At 41.9% G+C, this 22,758-nt stretch overlaps 11 protein-coding genes across 11 annotated transcripts; all 11 read left to right on the forward strand.

The window, feature by feature from the left end:
- Window positions 1-104: 104 nt before the first annotated feature.
- LSM04_005958 (uncharacterized protein) lies at window positions 105-1,727 on the forward strand (the record flags this gene model as incomplete). The annotated part of the gene is made up of 1 exon (XM_067338586.1): window positions 105-1,727. One exon carries the CDS (start codon window positions 105-107, stop codon window positions 1,725-1,727), a length of 1,623 nt encoding a protein of 540 aa, XP_067188716.1.
- A 366-nt stretch (window positions 1,728-2,093) lies between these two features.
- On the forward strand, window positions 2,094-2,660 carry LSM04_008817 (uncharacterized protein; the record flags this gene model as incomplete). Its single annotated transcript, XM_067338587.1, has 1 exon — window positions 2,094-2,660. One exon carries the CDS (start codon window positions 2,094-2,096, stop codon window positions 2,658-2,660), a length of 567 nt encoding a protein of 188 aa, XP_067188782.1.
- Window positions 2,661-3,080: 420 nt separating this feature from the next.
- LSM04_000457 (uncharacterized protein) lies at window positions 3,081-5,894 on the forward strand (the record flags this gene model as incomplete). The annotated part of the gene is made up of 1 exon (XM_067338588.1): window positions 3,081-5,894. One exon carries the CDS (start codon window positions 3,081-3,083, stop codon window positions 5,892-5,894), a length of 2,814 nt encoding a protein of 937 aa, XP_067188602.1.
- Window positions 5,895-6,962: 1,068 nt separating this feature from the next.
- On the forward strand, window positions 6,963-7,505 carry LSM04_007761 (uncharacterized protein; the record flags this gene model as incomplete). Its single annotated transcript, XM_067338590.1, has 1 exon — window positions 6,963-7,505. One exon carries the CDS (start codon window positions 6,963-6,965, stop codon window positions 7,503-7,505), a length of 543 nt encoding a protein of 180 aa, XP_067188753.1.
- Window positions 7,506-8,059: 554 nt separating this feature from the next.
- On the forward strand, window positions 8,060-9,511 carry LSM04_006228 (uncharacterized protein; the record flags this gene model as incomplete). The annotated part of the gene is made up of 1 exon (XM_067338591.1): window positions 8,060-9,511. One exon carries the CDS (start codon window positions 8,060-8,062, stop codon window positions 9,509-9,511), a length of 1,452 nt encoding a protein of 483 aa, XP_067188720.1.
- A 679-nt stretch (window positions 9,512-10,190) lies between these two features.
- LSM04_001350 (Paraflagellar rod) lies at window positions 10,191-11,969 on the forward strand (the record flags this gene model as incomplete). The annotated part of the gene is made up of 1 exon (XM_067338592.1): window positions 10,191-11,969. One exon carries the CDS (start codon window positions 10,191-10,193, stop codon window positions 11,967-11,969), a length of 1,779 nt encoding a protein of 592 aa, XP_067188626.1.
- Window positions 11,970-13,048: 1,079 nt separating this feature from the next.
- LSM04_001963 (uncharacterized protein) lies at window positions 13,049-14,191 on the forward strand (the record flags this gene model as incomplete). The annotated part of the gene is made up of 1 exon (XM_067338593.1): window positions 13,049-14,191. The coding sequence occupies one exon, from the start codon at window positions 13,049-13,051 to the stop codon at window positions 14,189-14,191; it is 1,143 nt and encodes a 380-aa protein (XP_067188637.1).
- A 993-nt stretch (window positions 14,192-15,184) lies between these two features.
- Window positions 15,185-16,165, forward strand: LSM04_001012 (uncharacterized protein; the record flags this gene model as incomplete). The annotated part of the gene is made up of 1 exon (XM_067338594.1): window positions 15,185-16,165. The coding sequence occupies one exon, from the start codon at window positions 15,185-15,187 to the stop codon at window positions 16,163-16,165; it is 981 nt and encodes a 326-aa protein (XP_067188619.1).
- Window positions 16,166-16,866: 701 nt separating this feature from the next.
- On the forward strand, window positions 16,867-17,736 carry LSM04_008568 (PPPDE putative peptidase domain; the record flags this gene model as incomplete). The annotated part of the gene is made up of 1 exon (XM_067338595.1): window positions 16,867-17,736. The coding sequence occupies one exon, from the start codon at window positions 16,867-16,869 to the stop codon at window positions 17,734-17,736; it is 870 nt and encodes a 289-aa protein (XP_067188774.1).
- A 1,547-nt stretch (window positions 17,737-19,283) lies between these two features.
- On the forward strand, window positions 19,284-20,957 carry LSM04_007292 (uncharacterized protein; the record flags this gene model as incomplete). The annotated part of the gene is made up of 1 exon (XM_067338596.1): window positions 19,284-20,957. The coding sequence occupies one exon, from the start codon at window positions 19,284-19,286 to the stop codon at window positions 20,955-20,957; it is 1,674 nt and encodes a 557-aa protein (XP_067188748.1).
- A 643-nt stretch (window positions 20,958-21,600) lies between these two features.
- LSM04_001413 (uncharacterized protein) lies at window positions 21,601-22,464 on the forward strand (the record flags this gene model as incomplete). Its single annotated transcript, XM_067338597.1, has 1 exon — window positions 21,601-22,464. The coding sequence occupies one exon, from the start codon at window positions 21,601-21,603 to the stop codon at window positions 22,462-22,464; it is 864 nt and encodes a 287-aa protein (XP_067188628.1).
- Window positions 22,465-22,758: the final 294 nt, after the last annotated feature.

The following is a 22,758-nucleotide window of genomic DNA, read 5'->3' on the forward strand; positions in this document are numbered from 1 at the left end:
CAGCAATGCGCACTCTACTCTTCTGCCTCACTCTCCCTTTAATACCTCTTTCCCCTTCTCTCACTCTATACACACATACCAATATATATATATATATTAGCCAGATGTTTGCCCGTCGCGAGGTGGACGCGCTCTTCAGCGATGCGACGCGGGTGTTGCAGCGCTCCCAACTGCTGTTTGACGAACGCACTCCCCACATCCAATCTCAATATCTGTCTAACTCTCAGATGTGTGATGTTCTGCCGCCCTCCGCCTCTTTGGATGCCGCACTGCGTGGACTCCGCCGCCTGTCGGACGCCGCGGGGTTCATCGACGCCACAAACGCCGTCGCCGGGCGGCTGCGAGAAGAAACGCAACGGCAGACCGCCGCGATGCAAAAACGCCGCCGCCACCGCCGCGCCTGCCCGCTGCTCCGCCGCGTCGTGGACGGCCTTGCCCACATCCAGCACGAGTGGCGCAGCGCCGACAACACTCCCGCCGCAGCCGTCTGGACCGACGCCGCCCCACTCGCACAGTCGCTGTTGCTCGCCGGCCTCTTCGCCGACTTGGCGCACAACGTGGCGGCCGCAGCGGCCACACAAACGGCGATGCTGGAGGAAATGACCACATCAAGCGAACTACCGACCCTGCACGACCCACACACAGATGAGCTTCTGGATCAACTCCGCAAAGCCAGGGCAGGACTACCAGAGGAGGATGCAGAGTCTATGGATGCACAGATTGTGCGAGTTATATGCCACTTGCCCAACACCGAACTTGATTCGGTAGTACCACCAGAACTTTCTGCGTTACTCTTGTTTCCTTCACTGATTCCATACATCGTCCTGTATGTATCTCCATCTCTTGCTGCCACTAATATTCTCACACCAGTAGAACGTGCTGCAACAAAATTACTTCCCATGTACCTTACCGAGAACTTTCTAGACTTTCGTCGTGGATCCAAGCAGCTTGTGCAACATGTTGTACTTGTAGGAGTGTATTTGGCATTAGGTCAACAATCCATGCCTACTACATGGGGTTTGCAACGTGTAGTAGGCTTTACAAAACAACTTTTTGATGCTTTTCTTATTCCTGTTGAGACGGCATTTGCTTCATCATTACCCCGTGCAGGTGTAACAGAAGATGTGCGTGAGGGTATCGCCGAACCACTTTGTCGTTTGGCAAGGTCGTGGATACGGTGGGGGAAGCAAAATGATAGTTCTAATAGTATTACTACTACTACTACTACTACTACTAATAATAATAATAATAATAATAATAATAATAATAATAATAATAATAATACCGCTAGTAGTAGTGGTAGTGGTAGTAGTATGAGTACTACAGGAGTAAGGTATCTTTTGCCGTTGTGGTGCACCGCAAGCTACCGTGCCCTCATTGTGGTGGAGTCGCTCGCCCATGCTGAGCTTGGAGTTGTGAGTGGACGAGGAAACGCAACGGTACAACAGAAAAAATACTTATCAATGCTTCAGCAGTCAAACGGAAAGGTTACAACAGCTATTCTCTCAGCTGTTACAGAGGATAGACAATTGCTATTCGAAGAGACAACAGCTCGTTCAACACATGGGCACAAAGTTTTCCGCATTTACGAAGGTACTGCTGGGCCTTCTGTGTTTGTGTATCTCGACAATGGTACTGTGTACATGAAGGTAGGACGTGAACGTGTGTTTCGCCGCGCCAAGAGTGTGGAGGATGTGTTTAGTGTATTCGTTGGCACTACATCCTAACCCTGAGAAAAGTACATTCGTGGGATGTGTCTTTTTGTTCCTCATTGTCTTTCCTTCTCTTGCTTTTTTTTTTTTTTTATCCGTGTGTGTTCGTGTGAGTAGAGGAGAGAAAGAGAAAGAGGAAAGGGGATATTCATGTGTGCATGTGATGCTTTTTCTCTTTAATTCATGGAGTGCATCACATGAAATGTTTCGGGTGAAACTCACATCGTCATATATAATTCTTTTTTTCCTTTTTCCTATGCTCTTTCTCTCTTTCTCTCTTTCTCCCTCTCTCTCTCTCTCTCTCTCTATATATATATATATATATATATATATATATACAAAGCCAAGGAATATATTAGATACTGCGCTCTTCCGCATGCGATGAGTGTGGGAGGGGCTAGTGTGTCCGTCTCCTTAGAGGTGCTGCGTGAGCCGTTCGTGCGGGAACTCATCGCGGAGAACGAGGCGATGTTGCACGAGATCATTTGTCAGCGCCGCGCCGCACTTGATGAGATGCAGCAAGTAGAGAAAACGGACCGTTTGCAATGGACAGTACAGGAAGCACAGGAACGGGCTAATGTGTGTAGTCAGGCGTACTCTGAATTACTCCGTGCCTACCACGAGACGATGGAAGAGTTGGAGTTGCTGCGTGAAGACAACACGGCGCTGAAGGGTGTTATGCTAACCGTACAGCAGGAGCTTGGCGCACACGAAACACCATCGCCGGCGCTATCACTTGTGGAGGAATTAACACCAGCGCGTGTCATCACGGCAGCAAATATTGGCGGGAAACTACACGCGAACTACGCCACACCAGTTGCTGCCGCCGCATTACCACGTGCCTCATTGGGCCAATCACGAAAGCGTGCACGTACTAGTGGCGATGGATGGCTTTTCACTACTGCGGAACAGGATGTGGAGAGTCAGGTGAGTCGGCATTCCTCATAAATAGGGATGTGTACCCATTTATTCTTATCAAAATACATAGATGCATTTATTCCATCTCTGTGTACATGTATTCACTGGAGAAGGAAACAGGCTTTGTTATTGTTATTATAGTTGTTATTGTTTTTTTTTTTTGTGTGTGTGTTTCTGATTGATATTGTTATTTTATTTTTAGCTGTGCTACATTAGTTTTCTTTTCCCCTCTTTTGGATTGTATTTCTCTGTGATTGTGTGAATTGGTGTGAGTAGTTCTTGTTTAAAAGTGCTCTTTCCACTGGACTGGGAATCTAGGGAAAACAACCTAATTAAAAAGATAGATTATTACGTTGCAAAGAGAGTGTTTAAAAAAAAAAAAAGGAATTAATAGGAAGAAGAAAAGAAGAACTTTCGTGAAATACTATACTAGTTTGTAAATCGGGACGTATGTTTCAACGGGGACGCAGGGTGAGACTTGCTAAATGGTTGGCGGCGATTTTATTGATTTACAGTGCAGCATTTTTAATACTGGTATCACACAGTCGTAGCCCAGGTGACGCTGCGCGGAAAAATTTACTGTTTCGTCAAAATGAAGGAGATAATACCGTCCAAGATAATAATGTTGTCCAAACAGGAGAACATGATGCCACAAACCGTGTTTCCATAAACTCCAAATTAGGTGATTGTACAGGGGAATTAAAGGGTCGTCAGGTTCGAGCTACGCAAAAAGCACTTATCCAAAACTCAGATGCTCGTTGCCTGCGTGCAGTATTAACTCAGACTTATGTTTCAAAGGATGGAGAAAATGTTAGGACTGTCAGCGGATTTGTTACACGGTTTTATGACACGAGTAAAGTAAAACGTGCTGCTGGTCACATGAAAGCTTCACAGCTGTTGGAATACTACGCTCAAAGTGTCAAACGTAATTCTGCACAACTGCGTTTTTACGATGGAATTATTGATATGGATAATAAAGGATTGCTCGAAGTGGAACGTGTTAGGTCTGTAGATGAAATGCTGTTATTGGTCTTTAACGATTGGGACTATGCTGCTGATAAGTACCTTGATATTTTGCACACATTGGGTATTGAACTACAAATGTTTGAAAATACCCCAAAAGAGGATATTCCTGACACAGTATTGAATCGCATTACTGCTGTCAATGTTTCTATATCACATGTTGCTTCTCTTCGTCGCAACGCATTTAAAGGTTTGCTTAAGATTGATGAAAATACGCCTCTCTCAAGATGTTCAAATTATTATCTCTTCCAATGGCCAAAGCCTAAAATTTCTGCACCTCCAGCACACATAATAGCCGCTATTCGGCCGGTGGACTTTGACGGCAGTGATATTTTGGGAAGTAGTACATTCCAGCACACACTTCAATCACCCTCTATATTCTTTTATAGAAAAGGTATGCAGAAAATGCAATCATATGGGGGTCCTGTATCTCTAAAACATGTAAGTGACTTTGTTATTGCCAACAGTAACTCAAATTTTCAACTAAGTTCTTATGATGATCTTCGTGCCGTGCTTCGGCGCTTTGATCACCTGGCACTTATTATCTGCAAGGGAGCAGGGTACGAAGCGAGTCGTCTCTCCTCACCTTTAAAAGATATACTATTTAGTGAAACAATTGAATTACGACAGATGTTGGGCGCTGTACGCCCAACATTCTTTGTGCAAGAAGAAGAATTTGAAACAAATGGACTGGTTAACTGGAATGCGCCAGAAGTTATCTATGAAGAACAACTCCAGCCAGATTCTCTGCGCTTTATGGGAGCAAATGAAAAAAATGGTTTACCAAGAGCTTTTATTGAACAACTAAATTTGCTACCAATTAAAAACACTGTGCGAGTTCTAGCACTAGATAGAGCACAATTGTTAACAAACGGGGAGAGAGGTGCATCTCTTTCAGACTTTGTTGCACGTATTCTCTACTTTCCAGCCCCAAGCAAGAAATCAGATCACCGTATGTGGAGTAACTCCTTTGGTATGCGACTGGTAGACTTTGTAAGAGATGGAGGTCCCACATCATCATCTCTTACTCGTGTAACGGGTTTGAATCTACAACAAGTGTATCAAAATCACTTTCGTCAATCGTACACGGATGTACACAAACGCGTACAACGTGCATCTTTTAAAAAAACAAAGGAAGAAATTGATAAACGACTTGTGGTTGTAGTTGTACTTGGGGAAAAGGATGGAAGTAATGAACACAAGTGTGAAAAAGCCGCATTCAATGCAGTACACGCAAGTTTTGAAGACCCACGTATTAAATTTGTAACAGCTGCCGCTGATGAAGCACCTGCCTTAATAGAGGAATTGCGCTTCTCTGTATGGCGGTATTCTAAGGAAGGTACAGCAAATAACTGTGAGGTGTACACATTTTACGCCAATGGTGTGATACGTGCAATGGATATGACCCCAGAAGGGCTTGAGGCTACGAAAAATAACTGGATGATTTACTTCTTCAATACAACAGAAGATGTTGAAGAAGAAAATGGTGATATGTTTCTTGCTATTTCACATCCTATTCTTCAAGAGTTGCGTGATGCTACAGCGGAGCTTCTGAACAATATGCATAAAGTTAATTTACCATTACCTTATATGACATTTCGAAGTTCTCTATATGGAACTTCTGATCGGTTTGCCCCGTGGTTTCTGTGGCTTCCACCACTTGAGACGGCACCATTACTTGTTCATGTACAAAAACAAAAACACACAGAAACTTTAGAGAAAAATACTCTCCTTTTAATACATGACAGTTCTTGTGGAGCATCTACAAATATTCTCAAGTCATTTCGATTATTTAAAAGGTGTAAAAAAGATGGATCTGTATCTTTACCTATTGAAATGGTAGAGTTTGACATTGCAGAGAATTATATCAAACCGGATACGAAGGGAAAGTTACTGCGTTGGGATGACACGGATATCAGTGAAACACGTCGTCATGCACTTTATGAGCGTCTCAAACCATTTTTAAGAAATACTCCTCGGTTAAGACCTCCACAGCTCCTTTCATTGAACAGTACTCACGTTATCAGTACTCTTGGGGTATTGCCACCATCTGTAATAAAAGGCGAAGGAAATAATGAAAAATTAAACAATGACCATTTATGGGGACTCGCCCGCTTTGCAAACCATATGAACCAGCGTTTAACTGCGGAGACCCTCTATGCATGTATGAATGAAGCAAAGAAACCAGAAGAATCCCGTCGAAAGCAGTATCGCTTTCTCGTAGAAAAGGCAGGGCGGTGACAAACCCTTTTTTTTTTTTTTTTTTGAAGGGGCAGAATTTTTTTTTACTGATCTTTTTACCTTTTTTTTGTCTTTTTTTCTCGTGATGATTTTTTTTTTCTCAATGTATACACTCTGAACACAACAACTTTTTCTATGCTGTAGAAAACAAAAATACAGGGACGAATTGTTTCTGGTGTTTCTCAATTATTGAGAAGAGCAACAGAAATTTTCGTTTTATTCTTTTTCGTTCTTGTGGTATAGAAGCTATTTCAGTGAAATAATTTGTAATTGACAGTGATTTCGTCAATGTGTGTCTATTACGGCGTCTTAAACTTCTTTGATTGTTCTCCTGTGCTTGCATTTCCGGCTTGTGTGTTGCAGATGATACATGTGATGGTGTCATTTGTGTAGAGAAGAAAGTATTGGAGAAGCGTTTTTTATCTTATTTTATTGGAGATATCTTCGTTGGGCATGTGCGTTTTCTGCGTTTAAGGGGGTGTTCCGTAAATAGGCTTGATGCAATATATTTTTCTTTTTTTGTTCTCACTTACATTTTTTAAACTGCTTTTTCCCCCATCTTTCTCTACACACTCTCGTCTGGTTATTTTGCTCCAACGACTGTGTGTGTCTAATAAGTAGACCTTTACTAATTTTGTGAAAAAGAAAAAACAAGAAGCGAAAGATAGATAAAACTAAAGATGGTGGGTGAGAGCGCAACAGTACACTTCTTCTTTGTGGTTGTGTACTGCTCTTTTATTATTATTATTATTATTATTATTATTATTATTATTATTATTATTATTATTATTAACAAATAGGTTTTATATACTTCTTTTAGTAAATATTCGCATAGAAGCATGTAAACGTTTTTTTTTTTTTTTTGTTTGCACCCTCATTTGTGTATATATAAAGGAAGAAAACATATATGTACCCCATCGGGAGAACCTCATTCCTTCACTTTCTCTCTCTTTCTCTTTCTCTTTCTCTGTTTCTTTCTGCCTCCCAGTTGGAACCCACTGGAGAGAAGGAAAGCCAAATCCAAAGCACAATTTAGACACACCATCCACTGAGGAGAAAGAAGGCCAAATGGGCGACAAGCCATCGGTGGCCAGCACCATTGACTGGGACGTGCACTCGCCGCCAGACTCGCCGTTTATCGCCAATCCCGCAATGGCGCAGCGTCTGGCAATTGCGCCGGTGTACGTGCGCCGCATGGAAGAGGCCCAACGCCGCTTCGCCGTGCACGAGGAACGGCAATTGGTGTACAACACTGCCCGCACACACGCCGCGTGGACCGTCGCCGTGCAGTGCGGCTGGCTGGGTGTGGGCAGCTGGCTCACACTGCGGGGATACCGCTACGCCGATCCCGTGCAGTCGCTGGTGAGTGGAATGACAACAAACCGCGTGATTTCGCGTCTCTTCACGCCGCTGCCGCTGCTTGGAATGACGATCGCCGGTGTGACGGCCATGCAAATTCCCTCTGATGTGCAGTTGTTGCTCGCCGCGAGACGGGCGTGGATGCAGGAGGAGATATGTAAGGAAGAGGCACTCGCCACACGCGCGGCGGTGCTTAGTGAGGGAATGTCAGAGGCTGAGCGATTGGGGAAAGAGGTGAAGGAAGTGAGATAAAGAAGAGGAGGGACAAATTATAGAGTTAAAGGGAAGAGATGGTGAAAAAGAGGGGCTTTTTCAAAGGATGGATCGTTGCACTCTTTTTTTTTTATTTTTCTCTCCTTTATAGCCGATATATATATTGGCTTTCTATGTCTACTTGAGTGTGTACACATATGTGTCTGACGCAGTGTCTGTGTCTTGTGCCTTTTTGTTCTTCTTGTGGATTTTCCTCTTGTACACTATTCTTATGGTTTCTCTCACCATCGAGTGGAGGTTGTTGTGGGGTATTGAATTATTGAAGAAGCGCAGGCAGAGGGGGTTTCCCACGTACGTTCCGCGGGAATGCCAGTGACTTGCGTATACGTATGTAGAGAAAAGGGGGAGGAGAAAGAGAAATAGAAAAAGAGAGAGAGACCGATTGATTAAAAGAAAAGAAGCAGTACTTGTATGTACTATATGTGTGTTTTTCTTTTTTTTTTCTTACTTTGAAAGGGGTCGTGTTGTTCTTCACACGATTGATTAAAGAGGGTTTAGTCTTGTTAAGGTTTATTGTACGTATAAACTCTCACATGACACAGGTCACAAGGGTTCTGGCTGTAGTTTCCATCATACTACTATGCCTTCTTTCTCAAGTGAGTGGCGAGCAGGAGAAGCAGAAGGAGGGCATAGAGGAACATAGCGATGTAGTCAATAAAGCTATTCACTGGGCTCAAGTTGTAAATTCCCTTGTAGAGAGCTTTGTCGAAAGAGGAGATTTACAGGGATGGATGGATAAGTTAAAAGCTCTAACGTATCAAAATATACGCCCTGAAGATAGTGAAAGAAAAAAGACGAGAACATATACCTTATATCAGCGGAGTAATCTCAGAGATACATTGGAAGTCTCTGATTTAAAATTAAATGTGCCGGATAAGTCACTAAAAGAGTTAAACAACCCCAAAGCCAAGACTACGAACCCAGTGAAAAGTTGTTCACAGGGTGTAGTGGCAGTCCCTATTTCCACTGTTTTTACTTGTAATGGAGTAGAGGTGCCGGGTTCAACGTACGCTACAAAGGATTTTAAGCAACGGACTTCGTGTACTTACCCTGAGGGTACTGCGGAAGTGTGTATTTGTCCACCCAGTGCCGCTTGGACAATAAAAGGAATAAAAGGAACTTGGGTGTGTACTCCGAGGTTGTTAATGGTGTCACCGCGTTTGAGTGATGAATTTATTTGTCGTGATGAAATTAAAGACAATTCTCTGGGCTTTGATCAGCGAAGTGAAAGTGATTTCTGCCTGCGAGTTCATCGGCATGCAACACTTAAACTTTCTGTTAACATTAGTTACAGATGGGCGGATAATGATGAAATGTTAAATTTTGTTGCAGTACATGACCGGACTGTTGTGTTCGGTAAGGTGCCAGAGGATCAGGTATATACTGTATTGAATAAAGGTGTTCCTGGGACATATAAAGAACTAGGAATCTCTGAAGCTCTTTTTGCATTTCCTGTAAAAACTGAATCACATAATCCCTATGCATTTAGATTGCATTCAGGTCACCCACTGATGAAGGATGGATATTTTGAACGCATTGTGTACCCGTTTTCGCACCCAGAACTGATTGAGAGTGGAAGTGAAATAAAGGACTTATCAAACGTGTCAATTCTACGTGAGTTCTTTGAAAGTACAGCGAATTATACTATCCATACGGTTCAACTGGACTTGAATTCAATTAGTGATGAGTTTGTCGCTGGAAATACAATGTATATGGAGATTGGATTTTCAAGTTCGGGAGTTCCCTTTAAGCATCGCTGTGCTCGTGTGTGGATTACGTTTGATGACATTCCAACACCACTTGAACACTATGAATATAATCAACCAGTGAATCCTCTTCTCATTGCAGTCGCTGTTATTGTTTCAGCACTCTTTTTAGCGATTATAGTTGCTTTTCTGAGGTACTTTTGCCATCAACGACAAGTTATTGATGATCAACTAGTGACAAAAGCCCTGCGGGAGCGTGAAAGTAAAAAACAACGGTGATGGAGTGCGATTCTTCACGTATATATATATATATATATATATATATATGTATGTGTGTGTGTGTGTGTTTGTTTTTACAATATGCATCAAAATGAAAAGACTTTTTTTTTATATTATTAAAATCTTTTCTTTTTGTTCTTTCTTCTTTCATTGCTGCTGATTGTGGAATTATTGGCGAAAAGAGAAAGATGTAGTAGTACTCCAAAGCTGTGACTTTTTTTCTCTGTTTTGGTTCTTGGAATTATGTGGTATTTATGGATGCATGTGTTCTCTTGCTTGAGTTTTTCTTTGTTTTATACTATTTTATTGTATGTCCGCCATCTCAGCGTTTATTTTCTTTTATTTCGTTGTTTATCCGTTAATGTATTATTATTATTATTATTATTATTATTATTACATATTTCTGCTGCTGTTGTTCTTCTCCACTCATTCTCTCGCTACTTTCATGGGGATTGTGTTCCATCAATCAGACTCCACAGAGGGAAGACGAAGAGAAAACAGAAAAGGAACAAACTATTTGAGCCAAACAGAGAAGGAGAGATTGTAGCGAAAAAGAAATAAAGCGGAACAGCTAACATATCAAAAACGGAAAGGAAAACTCCGAAACACAACAAGAAGAAGAGATCGAAAAAAAAAAAAGAAAAGCTCAAGAACAAGAACAAGTATACTCCACTAAACCATGGCTATCTACCGTGATAACTGTGCTCTCGTGCCGCCCCAATACCCGCGGCGGGAGGCGCAAGAAGCGGAAAACCACCGCGCGTTGGCCGCATTGTTTGAGCTCGTTGAAAACGCCATCGCCACGGCGGAGAATTGCGTGATGTACACAGAAGGAAGACTGATGCCACTCGCAGAGCGCGGCACGGATCTCGTGAATGCCACTAATGAACTGAACGAACGCTACAAACACGAGGCCCCATGCGGGTGGACAGAAGAACGACTGATGCAGCACTGCGATCAACACGTCACACGGGAAGAAATTGCGGAGATCGTGGCGCGTCCACCAATTGATGTCACAGGCGTGCAGAACATATTACATACATTTCAGGATTCACCAACACAAATCCCACGTGGCCGCTTTCTGCTAATGCGGGAAAACCTCACCACACTGAAACCACACCAGCCACCAGACCTCAACCGCGATCTCGCTGATGTATTGGGGGCACTGTACGAAATACAATACGTGGATCTCATGGCTGAACTACGTGAGGAACTCTCTGAACTCGACGTGGAGCGGGATAAGGCACAACAAAAGTTGGATGAAGCCATCAGTGCTCATGAACGCGCTGTCGCTGGAGGAGATGTGGTGGAAGTGGAACGTACCCATCGTCAACTCATCGCCGTACGTTATGAGTTTGTGGCAGTCGCTGCAAAACGCATGCAACGTATTCTCGGCGATGATATTGTCGCCCAGGAAATGGGATTTGCTGCACAAATGGATGAACTGCAAGAAGACGCAGAGAAGGCGGTTCAGCAATTTGGAGATGCTCTACGATCGCGACGCAATGACATTCGTGATGATATTCGTAACTGTGATAAGAAGCGTATTGAGGAGGATGGTAATCACCAAAAGTACTCGGATGCATACCGTAAGAGTGAGAGAGAATCAGATGCGGAGCTTCGCAAGGTTGTACAACATAAGCGTAAGTTGATTGACGAGTTGCTTCAGAAGGCCCGTGAACTACGTAATTTGATGGACAAGCAGAAATCACTTGTTGAGAAACATGCACGAGCGAAGCAAGCTGAAGAGGAACGTATAACATCATATAATGAGTTTGTGAATATGGAAGAACAGCAGAAACGCCGATTATTGCAGTGTCTTGAATACTTTGACCGTATTGAATCGCTTGTGCCCACCTTACAGTCATATATTGATGATATGATCACCCGTATGCCAAGAAAGGGTCTTCGTGAGGCTATGAACAAACTGAATGATATTGAGGCTGGGGATTTCATGGATGCATATGGCAAGTTCGTCTCCTGCTGCAGTGATCTTACGGTGAAGAAGTTACACCGTCTCGACACTCTTGAGCGACAGGCGCGACTCATGGAACATAATCGCAACTCCTCCATGGAAAGTCTTGATCCAAACATGAACAACTACCGTGTGGAGCTTGAGAACCTTATTGAGCAAATGAAGGGTGTCTCTGGTGTGATCAACGCACTTAACGCCACACAGGATGCTGGCGAACAACTCTTCCAGAGTGTTGAAGAAGGTGTACGTGCGAAGTATGATCGGTCAGGGGAGCCGTTTGTGCATCCACTGCAGGAGTGCGGTATACGATCTGTGGAAGAACGCGGTCGCTTTGTGGATCGCTCTATGCGTTACGTTGAGGACGAGGAGCGTAAAGTGCAGGAGAAAAAGAATGTACTGCGCCGCATGCGACAGGCCGTTGAGGAAGATGAGGCTGCCACGGAGTTGGCACTGCGTAACGCACCCGCCGCACAAGAGTACTGAGCAGAGAAGAAAATAGAAGAATAAGAGGCAGAAAGAAAGAAGAGAGAAAAGGGTACGCTCTCTGGACTGAATACTGAATGTAAACTATAAGATTTCGGTGGCAAACACGGAGGAAGAGGACGAAAAAGGAGATGGAGAGAAGAGAAAGGAGAGAAAATAAAGAGGAAAGAGAGAAAGATAGATAGGAATAGAAGGAGAAAAAAGAGAGTTGCATAACGGTGGTAGTAGCGGTATTCTTAAATCAAATGGAATAAGATGATGGGAAAGAAAAAAATGTAAAGCAAGAAAAATAAAGTGGTATAAAGAGGTGAATTGCAGAGGGCACAAGCAAAGTATGGAATAAATATAATATGTATCCTCTTTTTTCTTAAAAAAAGAGGAGTATTCTCCCTATGCACTTCTTTTTTTTTTTCCTTGTTTGTTTTTGTTTTTTTATTTGTGCCTCTTTGATTTTGGTTTCACCTCCCTTTCCCTTTCCCCTTTCCTTTGTTTTTTTTTTTCTTTTTCTTTCTTTCTCGCGCTACTTATTTGTTTCCGTTTATATTTATCTATTTATCTATTTTTCTGTGTCTTCTTCCGTGTCTCTCTGTCTACTACTGGGCTGTTGTTTATGTCCTTATTTCCACCGTGTTTGTGTTTTCTTTTTCTTAACATTCCTTCCAGCGATGTTTGCTTATAAGGGCAGCTGGCTCTTCACACAGAGAAAAATATACGCAGACTCAAGAAAAAAAAAAACATAAGAAGCAAAAAGAGAATTTCCGTAATCACACGGAAAACCCGTTACCCTAATATTGGAATGATGTATTCAGGTAAGAAAAAAAAAGGAAAAAAACAACAAATGATGATGTCTGAATGAAAGGATGTTATATTGATGGAACTATTGGTGCTTGGATACCAATGAAGTGCCTACCTCGGTGTGTGTCTCGAGTTTGAAGGGGTTCTTTTTTTTTTTCTTTCGTGTTGTTGATTCTTTGTTTTCATGTTTTTATTTCTTCTTTCTTCTCAGTTGTTTTTTTCTTTTTCTTTTCACTTCTTCTTTTTCTTTATCCAGTGTGTACGTATTGTGTAGTATAGAAAAAATGTCATTGACCACACAAATGCCAGAGCCTGTGTTAAAGTATATGGTGTTAAACGGTCATCTGCCCGGTGAGGGTTTATGGTCCACTGCCGAGAGTTACAATGCCCTCGTGGCTCAAATCAAAGAGGCGTACGGTGAGGATTATGATCCCATATTTAAGTATAAACTCGCATGTAACCCAAAGATGATCAGTCCACCAAATGGCGTGTGTTATATTTTCATAGACGACGAGGATGACTTTGAATTGTGGAAGTACGGCTATGAACCCGTTCCACATCACCGCAATCCAATAGACGACATACATCACCCGCCAACACCACTCACTCGAACGCTATACGTCTATCGCCGCCAATATCCAAAGAGGTATAAGAATAATAGTAATAGGGAAGAAGAAAAAAAAGAGAAGAACTTTACGCAGGAACAAGAACTTCAATTATATGTGAGTCCTCCACTCTTGCACGCAGAGAATGATGTCGTGCCGCTACCACTTCACGTATTGCTTCCTCCCTTAACACTGCAGCGTCTCGGTGTGCGTGTGTTGTTGCGGCACAGTGCGGCCCCAGAGGCAATACTTCTCAGCAGTCGCAATGTACACAACGGGAGTGGCGAGGGACATTGGGGATTATTAATACGTAAAGCGCAATCCGCGTGGGGAGCGGAGCGGCCGGCATTTCGTTATGTTGACTTTGACCGCGGTGTGACGGCTGTGGATATATTTAGTGTGCGGGACTACGCATTGTGGAGCGGCAGTGTGGGCCGGGAGCGGGTGGAACTTATTGCGATGGAACACGTTTACCGCGGAAATGTGGGGCCAAGAATAGGGAATACAGTGAAGATGGACTTGCCACTCCGCCTAACCGCGGATAAGAGCCATAGCAGTAGTATGAAGAATACGAACAATATCGCTATAAGTAGGGATGCGACAATTGAGGGATGGGAAACGTGTGACTCAAAGGATGGGCGGGATTACACCGCTACAGTGGCGGCAACAGTGCGAGGTGTGCACTGCGGACTCTTCGGCCCAACATTCACCTCAGACGCGTTAATTCCATTGAAAGGCTCAAAAGTAGATGACGCAGCAGAGCGATCCTTGGAACATCATAAACTTCTAGTAACGTCGCTCACGCGAAGTGGAATTTTCTAATACCACTATACATCACCAGCTTTTGAGGGTCTATCCACCATTGCTTTTTCTCTATGTCTATCTATCTAAGTTTTTATGTAAACATATAGATACATGTGTGTCCACATATCTTTGATGTATGCCGAAGGGACCGTATTTCATGCCGATGATGATGATTGTGATTTCCTGCTGAACTCTACGGCGTCTATGAAAAGACGGGAAATGGTAGGAAAGTATGTACAGAATCTTTTTTTTTTTCGTTTTTTTTTTTTTTTGTTTTTTGGTTTTCATACTTTTCACTTGTGTACCAAATGTTCAGAAGTTTATAAATTATGTTTTTAATGCTTTGATGATTACTGTGTAGTCCAATGTATATGATGATTGTGGTGGTAGTGTGGAAATATGACGTCTTCCTCCCATTTGTGTCGGTGGGATTTCTTTTTTCTGCACAAAAGAAGAAAAAAAAAAACGGAGGAAAGAATAAAAGAGAAGAAAATTTCAGCAATAAAATGTATCCACAATATCCTCTTGGGACTTTGGATACATTTTTGTTTTATTGTTATTCTTCCTTTGCGGCGTCCTGATAGGCTCTTTTTTTTTCTTTTTCTCATTCTCTTGTTTTTTTTTTTTCTTCTTCTCACTATTTCAAATGCTTTGTGAGCATGTCATAACTTACTTGGGCATGAATATGTTTCGTTTATTCTTCGTGTTCACTGCGTGAGTAAAGATAAAAGGGATGTTTTTCTTTTTTCCTAATTTATTCCTAGTTAAAGTGTAGTGTTTGTCAGTCCATTGCTTCATGGTATTTCCTTCTTTAATTCTCTTTTTTTTTTCTTTCTCTTTTTCTCTCTACACTCTTTTTCTTTAATATGGACTCGATGGATTGTGGAGGGCAAAGAAAATTTCCTTCTACACCTCTGAGGGAGTGAAGTTAACGAATAATAAAAAACAAAAAAAACATTCATGAAGGAATTGTGTTAAGAACAAAAACGAAAAATTAAAAGAAAACCCTCCATGCAGCCATCACATGAAATGTGTACATTGGCGGCACATGGTGGTTCCAGCAGCAGCCATAATGACAAGAATAACACAAATGATAATAACAGTAACATTTCTTTTGCATCAAAAGTGGCTGGATGGTTAGTGCCTGATGTGCGTCGGCATCTTTTTCTTTTAGTGTGGGTCTGCGGTATTCCCGTACACATTCGCTACGTTGTGCATCTCCTCCGCATTTCCGCCGTCTCGCTGGATATGAGAACAATGGAGAAAACAGACCTTCAACAATATCAACGGGAGGAAATAAGAGACGAAGAAAAAGAAGTATCAGTGCCATGTGAACGTGCTCTTCGTACGGCGGCGTTAGATATTCTATTTACGATGGTGGCTAGTGACTGTTATGCGGCAAATGAGAAGGTGCGAGAAATGTCGCTTTCACAGACGGAGTGGTCAGATGTACGCAGTTTGATGTACAGCCGAGTGGGCAATAATAATAATAATAATAATAATAACAGTGATATGAATAGCTCTATCACGCGCATAGTTTCACAACCAGCCACTGTGAAGGGGGAAGTATTGGCGCTTGTGCCCAGCGGTGATGTGCCGCTCGCTGAATTGCAGTTGGTGTACTTCACGGCATTAGATCGGGCACGTCATTTTGAGCAGCAGTGCTCTTATTTTTATTCTACACCGACTAACCATCGTGAAGAGACGAAGAAGAATTACTTGTGTCTAGGAAAGAAACAACAACAACAACAGCAACAAAAAAAAAAGGAAAGTCGTCATAAGACTCTCTCTGAAGTGAGTACTGGAAGTGATGTTATTGTGGTTGACAGTGATGAGGGTGTGAGTTCACTGCGGGATGAAGTGGTGGTTCTTTCAGACGACAGCAACAGCAATAGCCATAACAATAAAAATAACAATAAAAAGAGTGTTTTTTGTAAGCCAGCAAAACGACAACGAACGTCATCGGAAGATATTTACGAACTGGTGGAGTGAAACTTAACGTATAAAAAGCGTTGTTTTTTTTTTTTATGTTGCTGTTGTTGCTGCTGCTTTTGTTTTTGTTGCTACTATCTGTTTGTTTATTTATTTTTCTATGGCACAATGCTCTGAGTTATGCTTCCGTAACAAAGAAAAGGAAGAAACAAACATTTTTGCACATCAAAAAAGAAACGAATAATCTTAGCCTTACTTCACCTATGAAAGGGAAAAGAAGAAACAAGGGAAAACAGTGTATTTTAACTCTACTACTCGTAACCCCATATCATATAAAAATGCAAACAATAAATTGAAATTGTATCAGATATTTATTTATTAAAGAATCCTAAAAACTGACGAAAAGGAAGTGCTGAGAAGCCCTTTTAACCCGCCTCCCGCTCGGGGCGGAGAGGGTTGGGTTGGTTGGGTCTTTCAGAAACTTACTATTGACACGCTGTTAGGAATGAAAAGAAGTAAAAATATTCCTAATAGTTAAACCCATAAAAGATATAAAAGTCAGTAAGACTCGATCATTCTTATCGCAAGCTGACAAAAAAAAAACTTTGAAAGAAAAAAAGGACGGGTATAAACTGTGTTAGTGCATTGGTTACTACTTGTATTTTCACCTGGAGTGTCTTGACTCATCGGTTCAAAGTATTTTTATTTTATTTTGATTCACTTTATTTATTTATTTATTTTTTCATACCCTTGAAGCCATCATGTCTCTGCGGGATCTTTGCAGTGTGGTGGCCAACATAGCTGAGAACAGCAACAATGACAGAAGGTCACGCGTCCCCGGTGAAGCCTTTGCCGCTTTACAAAATCTGCTCACCCCATTCCGCAGCAATAAAAACAGTAGAAATGTTAACGGTGTCGTTGGGGCAAACAATGAAACTAAACTTAATGACAACAATAACAATAACGACAGCAATACTACTACTACGACTGCTGTAATGGCCAACACAATCACACACAAACTTCCCGAAAACACAGTCTTCCTCAACGTGTACGATATTACAGAGATGAATGGTGTGTTGTATCACGCCGGCATTGGCGTTCACCACACCGGCGTGGAAGTGCACGGATTGGAATACGCATTCGGCCGCTGTGCGGTGGGAACGGGCGTGTTTCAAACAACACCACGGCAGACGGAACCGCACATATTCCGCGAACAACTCATTCTCGGCCGGACAGAACTCTCCCGTGAGGCGGTGATGGAACTAATTGAAAATGAATTTAAGGCGAATGAACATCAATGGTCCGGCCGCGCCTACCACCTGGTCCGCAACAACTGCAATAACTTCTCGCAGGCCTTCGCGAAACGACTCCTCCCACCCGAAGTACGGGCAAAACAGCAACGCGAACAACACGAAAAAGAAAAAGAAGAGGGAAATGGTGTGGAAGTGTACGACTGCGGAGAACGGGAGGAGGAGCGGCTGACGAATGGAGAAGTTGTGATGCTGCCGGTTTTGGTCCCGCGGTGGGTGAATCGACTCGCCCGCAACGCCACACGGTTTCTCTCTGAAGATTTGGTCGATTGCATGGAGATGATGGACAAAGAAGCACAGCGAGTGCCGAGTCAGGAGTAAATAATAATAATGATAATATCAACTTGCTGGCAACAGCAAGGAAGGAGTAATAAGAGTAGTTGTTGATTGGGGGTTTCTCCAATGTGTTGACGTGCCCCTTCTAACCTCATGTTGTAATTGATTGCTCTGAAATTGCAAGGATGGGTATCAAATCATTGATGTCCGTTTTAATTAATTATAATATATATATATATATATATATATATATATATATATGCGTTACTGTGGATACGTTTACCTTTTTGCTGGATTCTGAAAAATATATGATGAGTAATGTTTTTTTTTATTTTGCGGAGGTTAAGTCAGCAAAGTGACTCTGAGAAAGCAAAGAAATTGTATGTGTGTGTAAGAAATAAAGAAGAAAGAAAAAGAGAGAGAGAGAGAGAGAGAGAGAGAGAGAGAGAGAGAGATGAGGGTGAAAGGAAAGAGAATGTCTAAAAATGAAATTGTGTACTTTGTCTCTCTCACAAACAAACGCAGATGCATATATATGCAACGGTATCACTAAATGGAGATGAGGAATCTTTAGACACGGAATTCCTCCTTTACCCCAACTAAATTGTAAGGGAAATTAGAAGATCAGTACTGTTTTCTTCTTGTTGTTGTTTTTCTTCTTTTTTTAAGTGCGTTGCTTGGCATCTCATTTATTATTATTATTATTATTATTATTATTATTATTATTATTATTATTATTATTATTATTATTATTATTGCTATCATGGAAATATGGGATTAAATGGTGGATTATATTCCAACACAAGGTCCAGTGATGATGCCACTCTCGAACATTATGTATTTATATAATTGTATATAATATGTATCCTTTTTCTTTTTACTATTGTCTGCATCTTGACATCTATGTTGTTGTTCTTTGTACTTAACAATACTCCCTTATACAATTACACTTGATAAACTTCTTTTGGTTTATTTAAATTTAAATGAAACTTGCTGTATACATCTTTATTGTTGAGGCAGTTGAGAGTATTTTTCGCTTGTTATTTCTATTGAGGGTTAACAGTGGCAATGCACTTGAAGTCTTCGAAGGAAACAATTCTCTTTACAATGGAGTTTTGGACTGATCTGAATATTTCTCTAACCCGCAATACTCACATGTGCTTAATTCTCTCTTGTGTCTTTTTTTTTCGCTTTTTTGAGTCCTTTGTATTCACCCTACTTATTTTTATATTCCTGTATTACACACTGTTTCCTCATTACCCACAACTTTGTGTGTATCTATAGTTGCTTGCGTACATTTTTGATTTATTTCTTATTCTTCTTATTCCTGCCGAGAATACTTTTGTTTTCATTCTTTCTCTCCTTTTCTCATTAATACTGCTGGGGTGTTTTTTATTTTTTATTTCTTTAGCGTCTCAGTCCTTTTCTCTCTTTACCGGGTAACTCCTTTCACACCTCCACACACGGCGGGCGCAAAAAGTGTGAGGAGGAAACAAACAAAGGAAGAAGAGAAGGAACGAAAGGAAAAAAAAACAACGGTGGGAAAACAGCAATAAGAAAAAGAAAACAAAAACAAGCCAAACTGTACAAGTATGCCACCCAAAAGAGGACGCGGTAAAGATACTATGGAGGAGGACAACACACCACCATCGCAGTTGGAAATCCGTCTGCGTAGTGCCTGTTCCGCCAACGCCCCGCGCCGCCCACGCATGGGTCACATATCGTACATTCACCCCAAAAGTGGATTACTGTACGTTGTGGGTGGATGTGATGTGATGGGGCTGCCGCCGATATTAAAGTCCCCACGCCGCACGGAAGTGTTGGAGCCGCTGCCGTTTGCGGAGTGGTGGGACAGGGAAACACGCATGTGGGGTGTGGATTGTGATGGCAATGCCACTTTCAACAGTACTCACAGCACCAATGGTGATAATAATAATAATAGTAATAATAGCAATGCCGATGGTGATACTGTTGCTGTGGTTGATATGCAGCAGTTTCCTATTAAACACCACCCCGCCAATGTACCAGCCGGTGTTTCGTGGCCCACACTCTCAGCAGCGGTGGTGCATTGGGGCCCAATTCGGGGAAAGATGCATCCAAAACTTTCTGCTACTTGTACACCTAGTCCCTCATCTCTAGGGATTTCTTCTTTTGCTCCACATGTTAACGCAGATGACGCTACTTCGGTCGATGCTACACCTGGTACAGATGCTGTCGTTGATTCTACAATCAGTAATTTAGTGACACTTGAGAAAAATGATCTTGGAAGTTGTAAAGGTGGAGTAGGGGACGAATCCAATATCCACAATGTGGTGGGAGAAGTAAGTTCTCCAACATCGCGTGAACATCCTGTGGTGCTTTTCATTGGTGGTTGGCAAAACGATAGTCGTGTTTCTCGTGTTATGGGAGTTGATTTGGATACTGGTAAAGTATTGCAAGGTCGTGGGGGTTCATCCTCTTCACCACTTCCAACTACATGCTCTACTGGTAGCACATCACAGGAGAGTCTTTTTCTCTTTGGTGGAAATACCACTACTGGCTACTTACCGTCTATAAAGGCATTTGATCTTTCAACCTGTAAATGGGGAGAACGAGGAACAGGAACACTGACATCCGCAACTGGACCAGATAAACTTTCTGCAGAACCTCTTTCCCGTTCCTCACATGTCGCTGGTCTGTTGATGAATCGGTACATTGTCGTACATGGAGGTCGACGATTGGCACCATTCCCAACAGGAGCTCCTGCAAAAGGAAAGAAGGTGGACGCAAAGACATTGCAGACAATTGCTAAACCAAGTCTTGAGTTTTGTAATGATGTGGCTGTATATGATGTAAAGAAAAGTCAATGGGTGATACCTGGTATAAACGTGAGTAACTTGGGTCCAGCACCAAGATACGCACATGCCGCTTGTGTTCTTAGCCCAAACGAGTTACTACTACATGGAGGTATTGGAAATGATGGAAATACACTCTCAGATGCATGGATTTTACAGCTTCATGAGAAAGAGTCTACTGTAACTATTTCATGGGTCAAACTAACACCCCATGAGGAAGATGTGGAGTTTCTGCCTCTCCGCTCTCACCACGCACTGGCAAAGGAGGCAGGAGAAGAACGGCGTGTGTACGTTACGGGTGGGATTAGTGCACCTGATAAATTAGAGGATTTGTGTATTATGGAAATACCGCCATTGTCAGAAATGATAGCCGTACAGCAGGGACCTCGCAGACGGACACTAGTGAAGGAGACGAGACGCTCCCGGGCATAACTGTGTGTGTGTGTGTGTGTATGTTTTTAGACGTAAATGAATATGTACACATACATATTTATATCTATATACTAATATAGATATATATATATATATATATATATATATATATATATATATATATATATATCTAACAACGTGGAACATGTAAAATAATTCTCTGTGCTTGTTTGTTTGTTTGTTTGTTTGTTTTCTTGTTTATCTGTTTTTACTTCTTTTTTTATCTGAGAAGTAAGAGGAGAGAATGTGAGAAAAACCATGACTCCTGAAATCCCCATTGGAACTGAGTGTAAAAGAAGGTATTACTGATAAATGTAATTACCCCTTTTTTCCTGCTTTCTCACGCCGCTCTGTTGTCGTTTTTTTTTCTTTTACTTTGTTGTCGTTGTTGCTACCTTTTACGACTCTTATTTTTTTTTTTTTTTTCGATTCCCCTTCAGTCTCGCACATCGGTTTTTTCCTTTCCTTTAACCTCCTCTTTTTCTTTTCTTGTTGTTCCTGGGCAAAACGGGAAAAAAAGAAAGGGCTGTGGTTGAAGCTCACCTGTGTGTGAAGGTTTGATTCCCGTTGTATTGTATATATATATATATACATATACATATATATCTTTTACAAGGAAATTCTCCGTAAGGTGTAAAGAGAGATGTCCCTAAAAGGAACCCCCACACCGAAAGAAGTAAACGGTAATGCCACTAACACTGGAAATAATGTGCAGCATACTTCAGGGGGCGTCACTGTACCAATGTATCAATCCCCACAGAGAGAAGACGAGAATGGTACACTACCAACAATGACAAAGGTATCGGATGTTGCGAAGGACGAAAATCAAACACATGAAGAACAGACATGTGAAGAAGAGGAAAGTTCACCCAAACATCGAAGCAGTGGATCAGAGGAAAACACGCATTGTAGCTCTGTGCGAGGTAAGAAGAAGATCTCATGGCGCTGTGGAATGTGTGGATATCACGTACTTGCGATGGATCAAGAGGGAAATCCACTGCCACTTTCAGTTTCACCATTTGGTGAAGTAGTTCCTATGAGTTGCCCACGTTGTTTGCTGGAACACACAAGCTGGGAGCAGGCTGTGCCATTTGATCAGCACGGCGATCACGCAAATATCCGCTCAAAGCTTTCAAACAACTACGTTCGAACCACAGCGAAGGAGAAGGCGGAGGTTGTGAAGGACTATCATCCCCCGCCAACTAGTAGTGCTACTGGGGTGCACACCGATAAAGTAGAACTTCCCCCGATTCTACAAGAAATTGGCCGATGGACGTACAAGGATGGTGTACCAAAACCCACTGTACCAGAAGTTGCACGTCCACGTGGTCCTCGTAAGGCGTATTACTGTGGTAAGTGTGATCGACAGTTACTTCGCATGGATCCGTACGGTGAACTTGTACCAATGGTGCGTGATAAGGATGGAGTTCTTCTGCCTATTATGTGCCCTGGATGTAAAGTAGAACACAATCAATGGGAAGTAAAGCCATATAAAGTTACACGGTAGTAGTTGTTGTTTTGTTCTTTTTGTGTGTGTATATGTGTCTGTGTATGCCACCGGTAAAGGGTGTGAAATTTGTGTTTGGTAATGATTATACTTACACCTGGACTAACCCGTTACTGTTATTATTATTCTTATTATTATTATTGGTGGGTACGAAAGCAAACTTTAGCCGTTAAACTTTTTTTTGTACTTTTCTTCTTGCACAGAAACAAATACTCAAACACCCCATATGAATATATATCTGATCATGTTTTTATACAGTATGTTTTATTTTTTTTTTTTTTCTTTCATCTTCTC

The sequence above is a fragment of the Trypanosoma melophagium genome, assembly GCF_022059095.1.
Source record: "Trypanosoma melophagium isolate St. Kilda chromosome Unknown ctg35segment0, whole genome shotgun sequence".
Lineage (NCBI taxonomy): Eukaryota > Euglenozoa > Kinetoplastea > Trypanosomatida > Trypanosomatidae > Trypanosoma > Trypanosoma melophagium.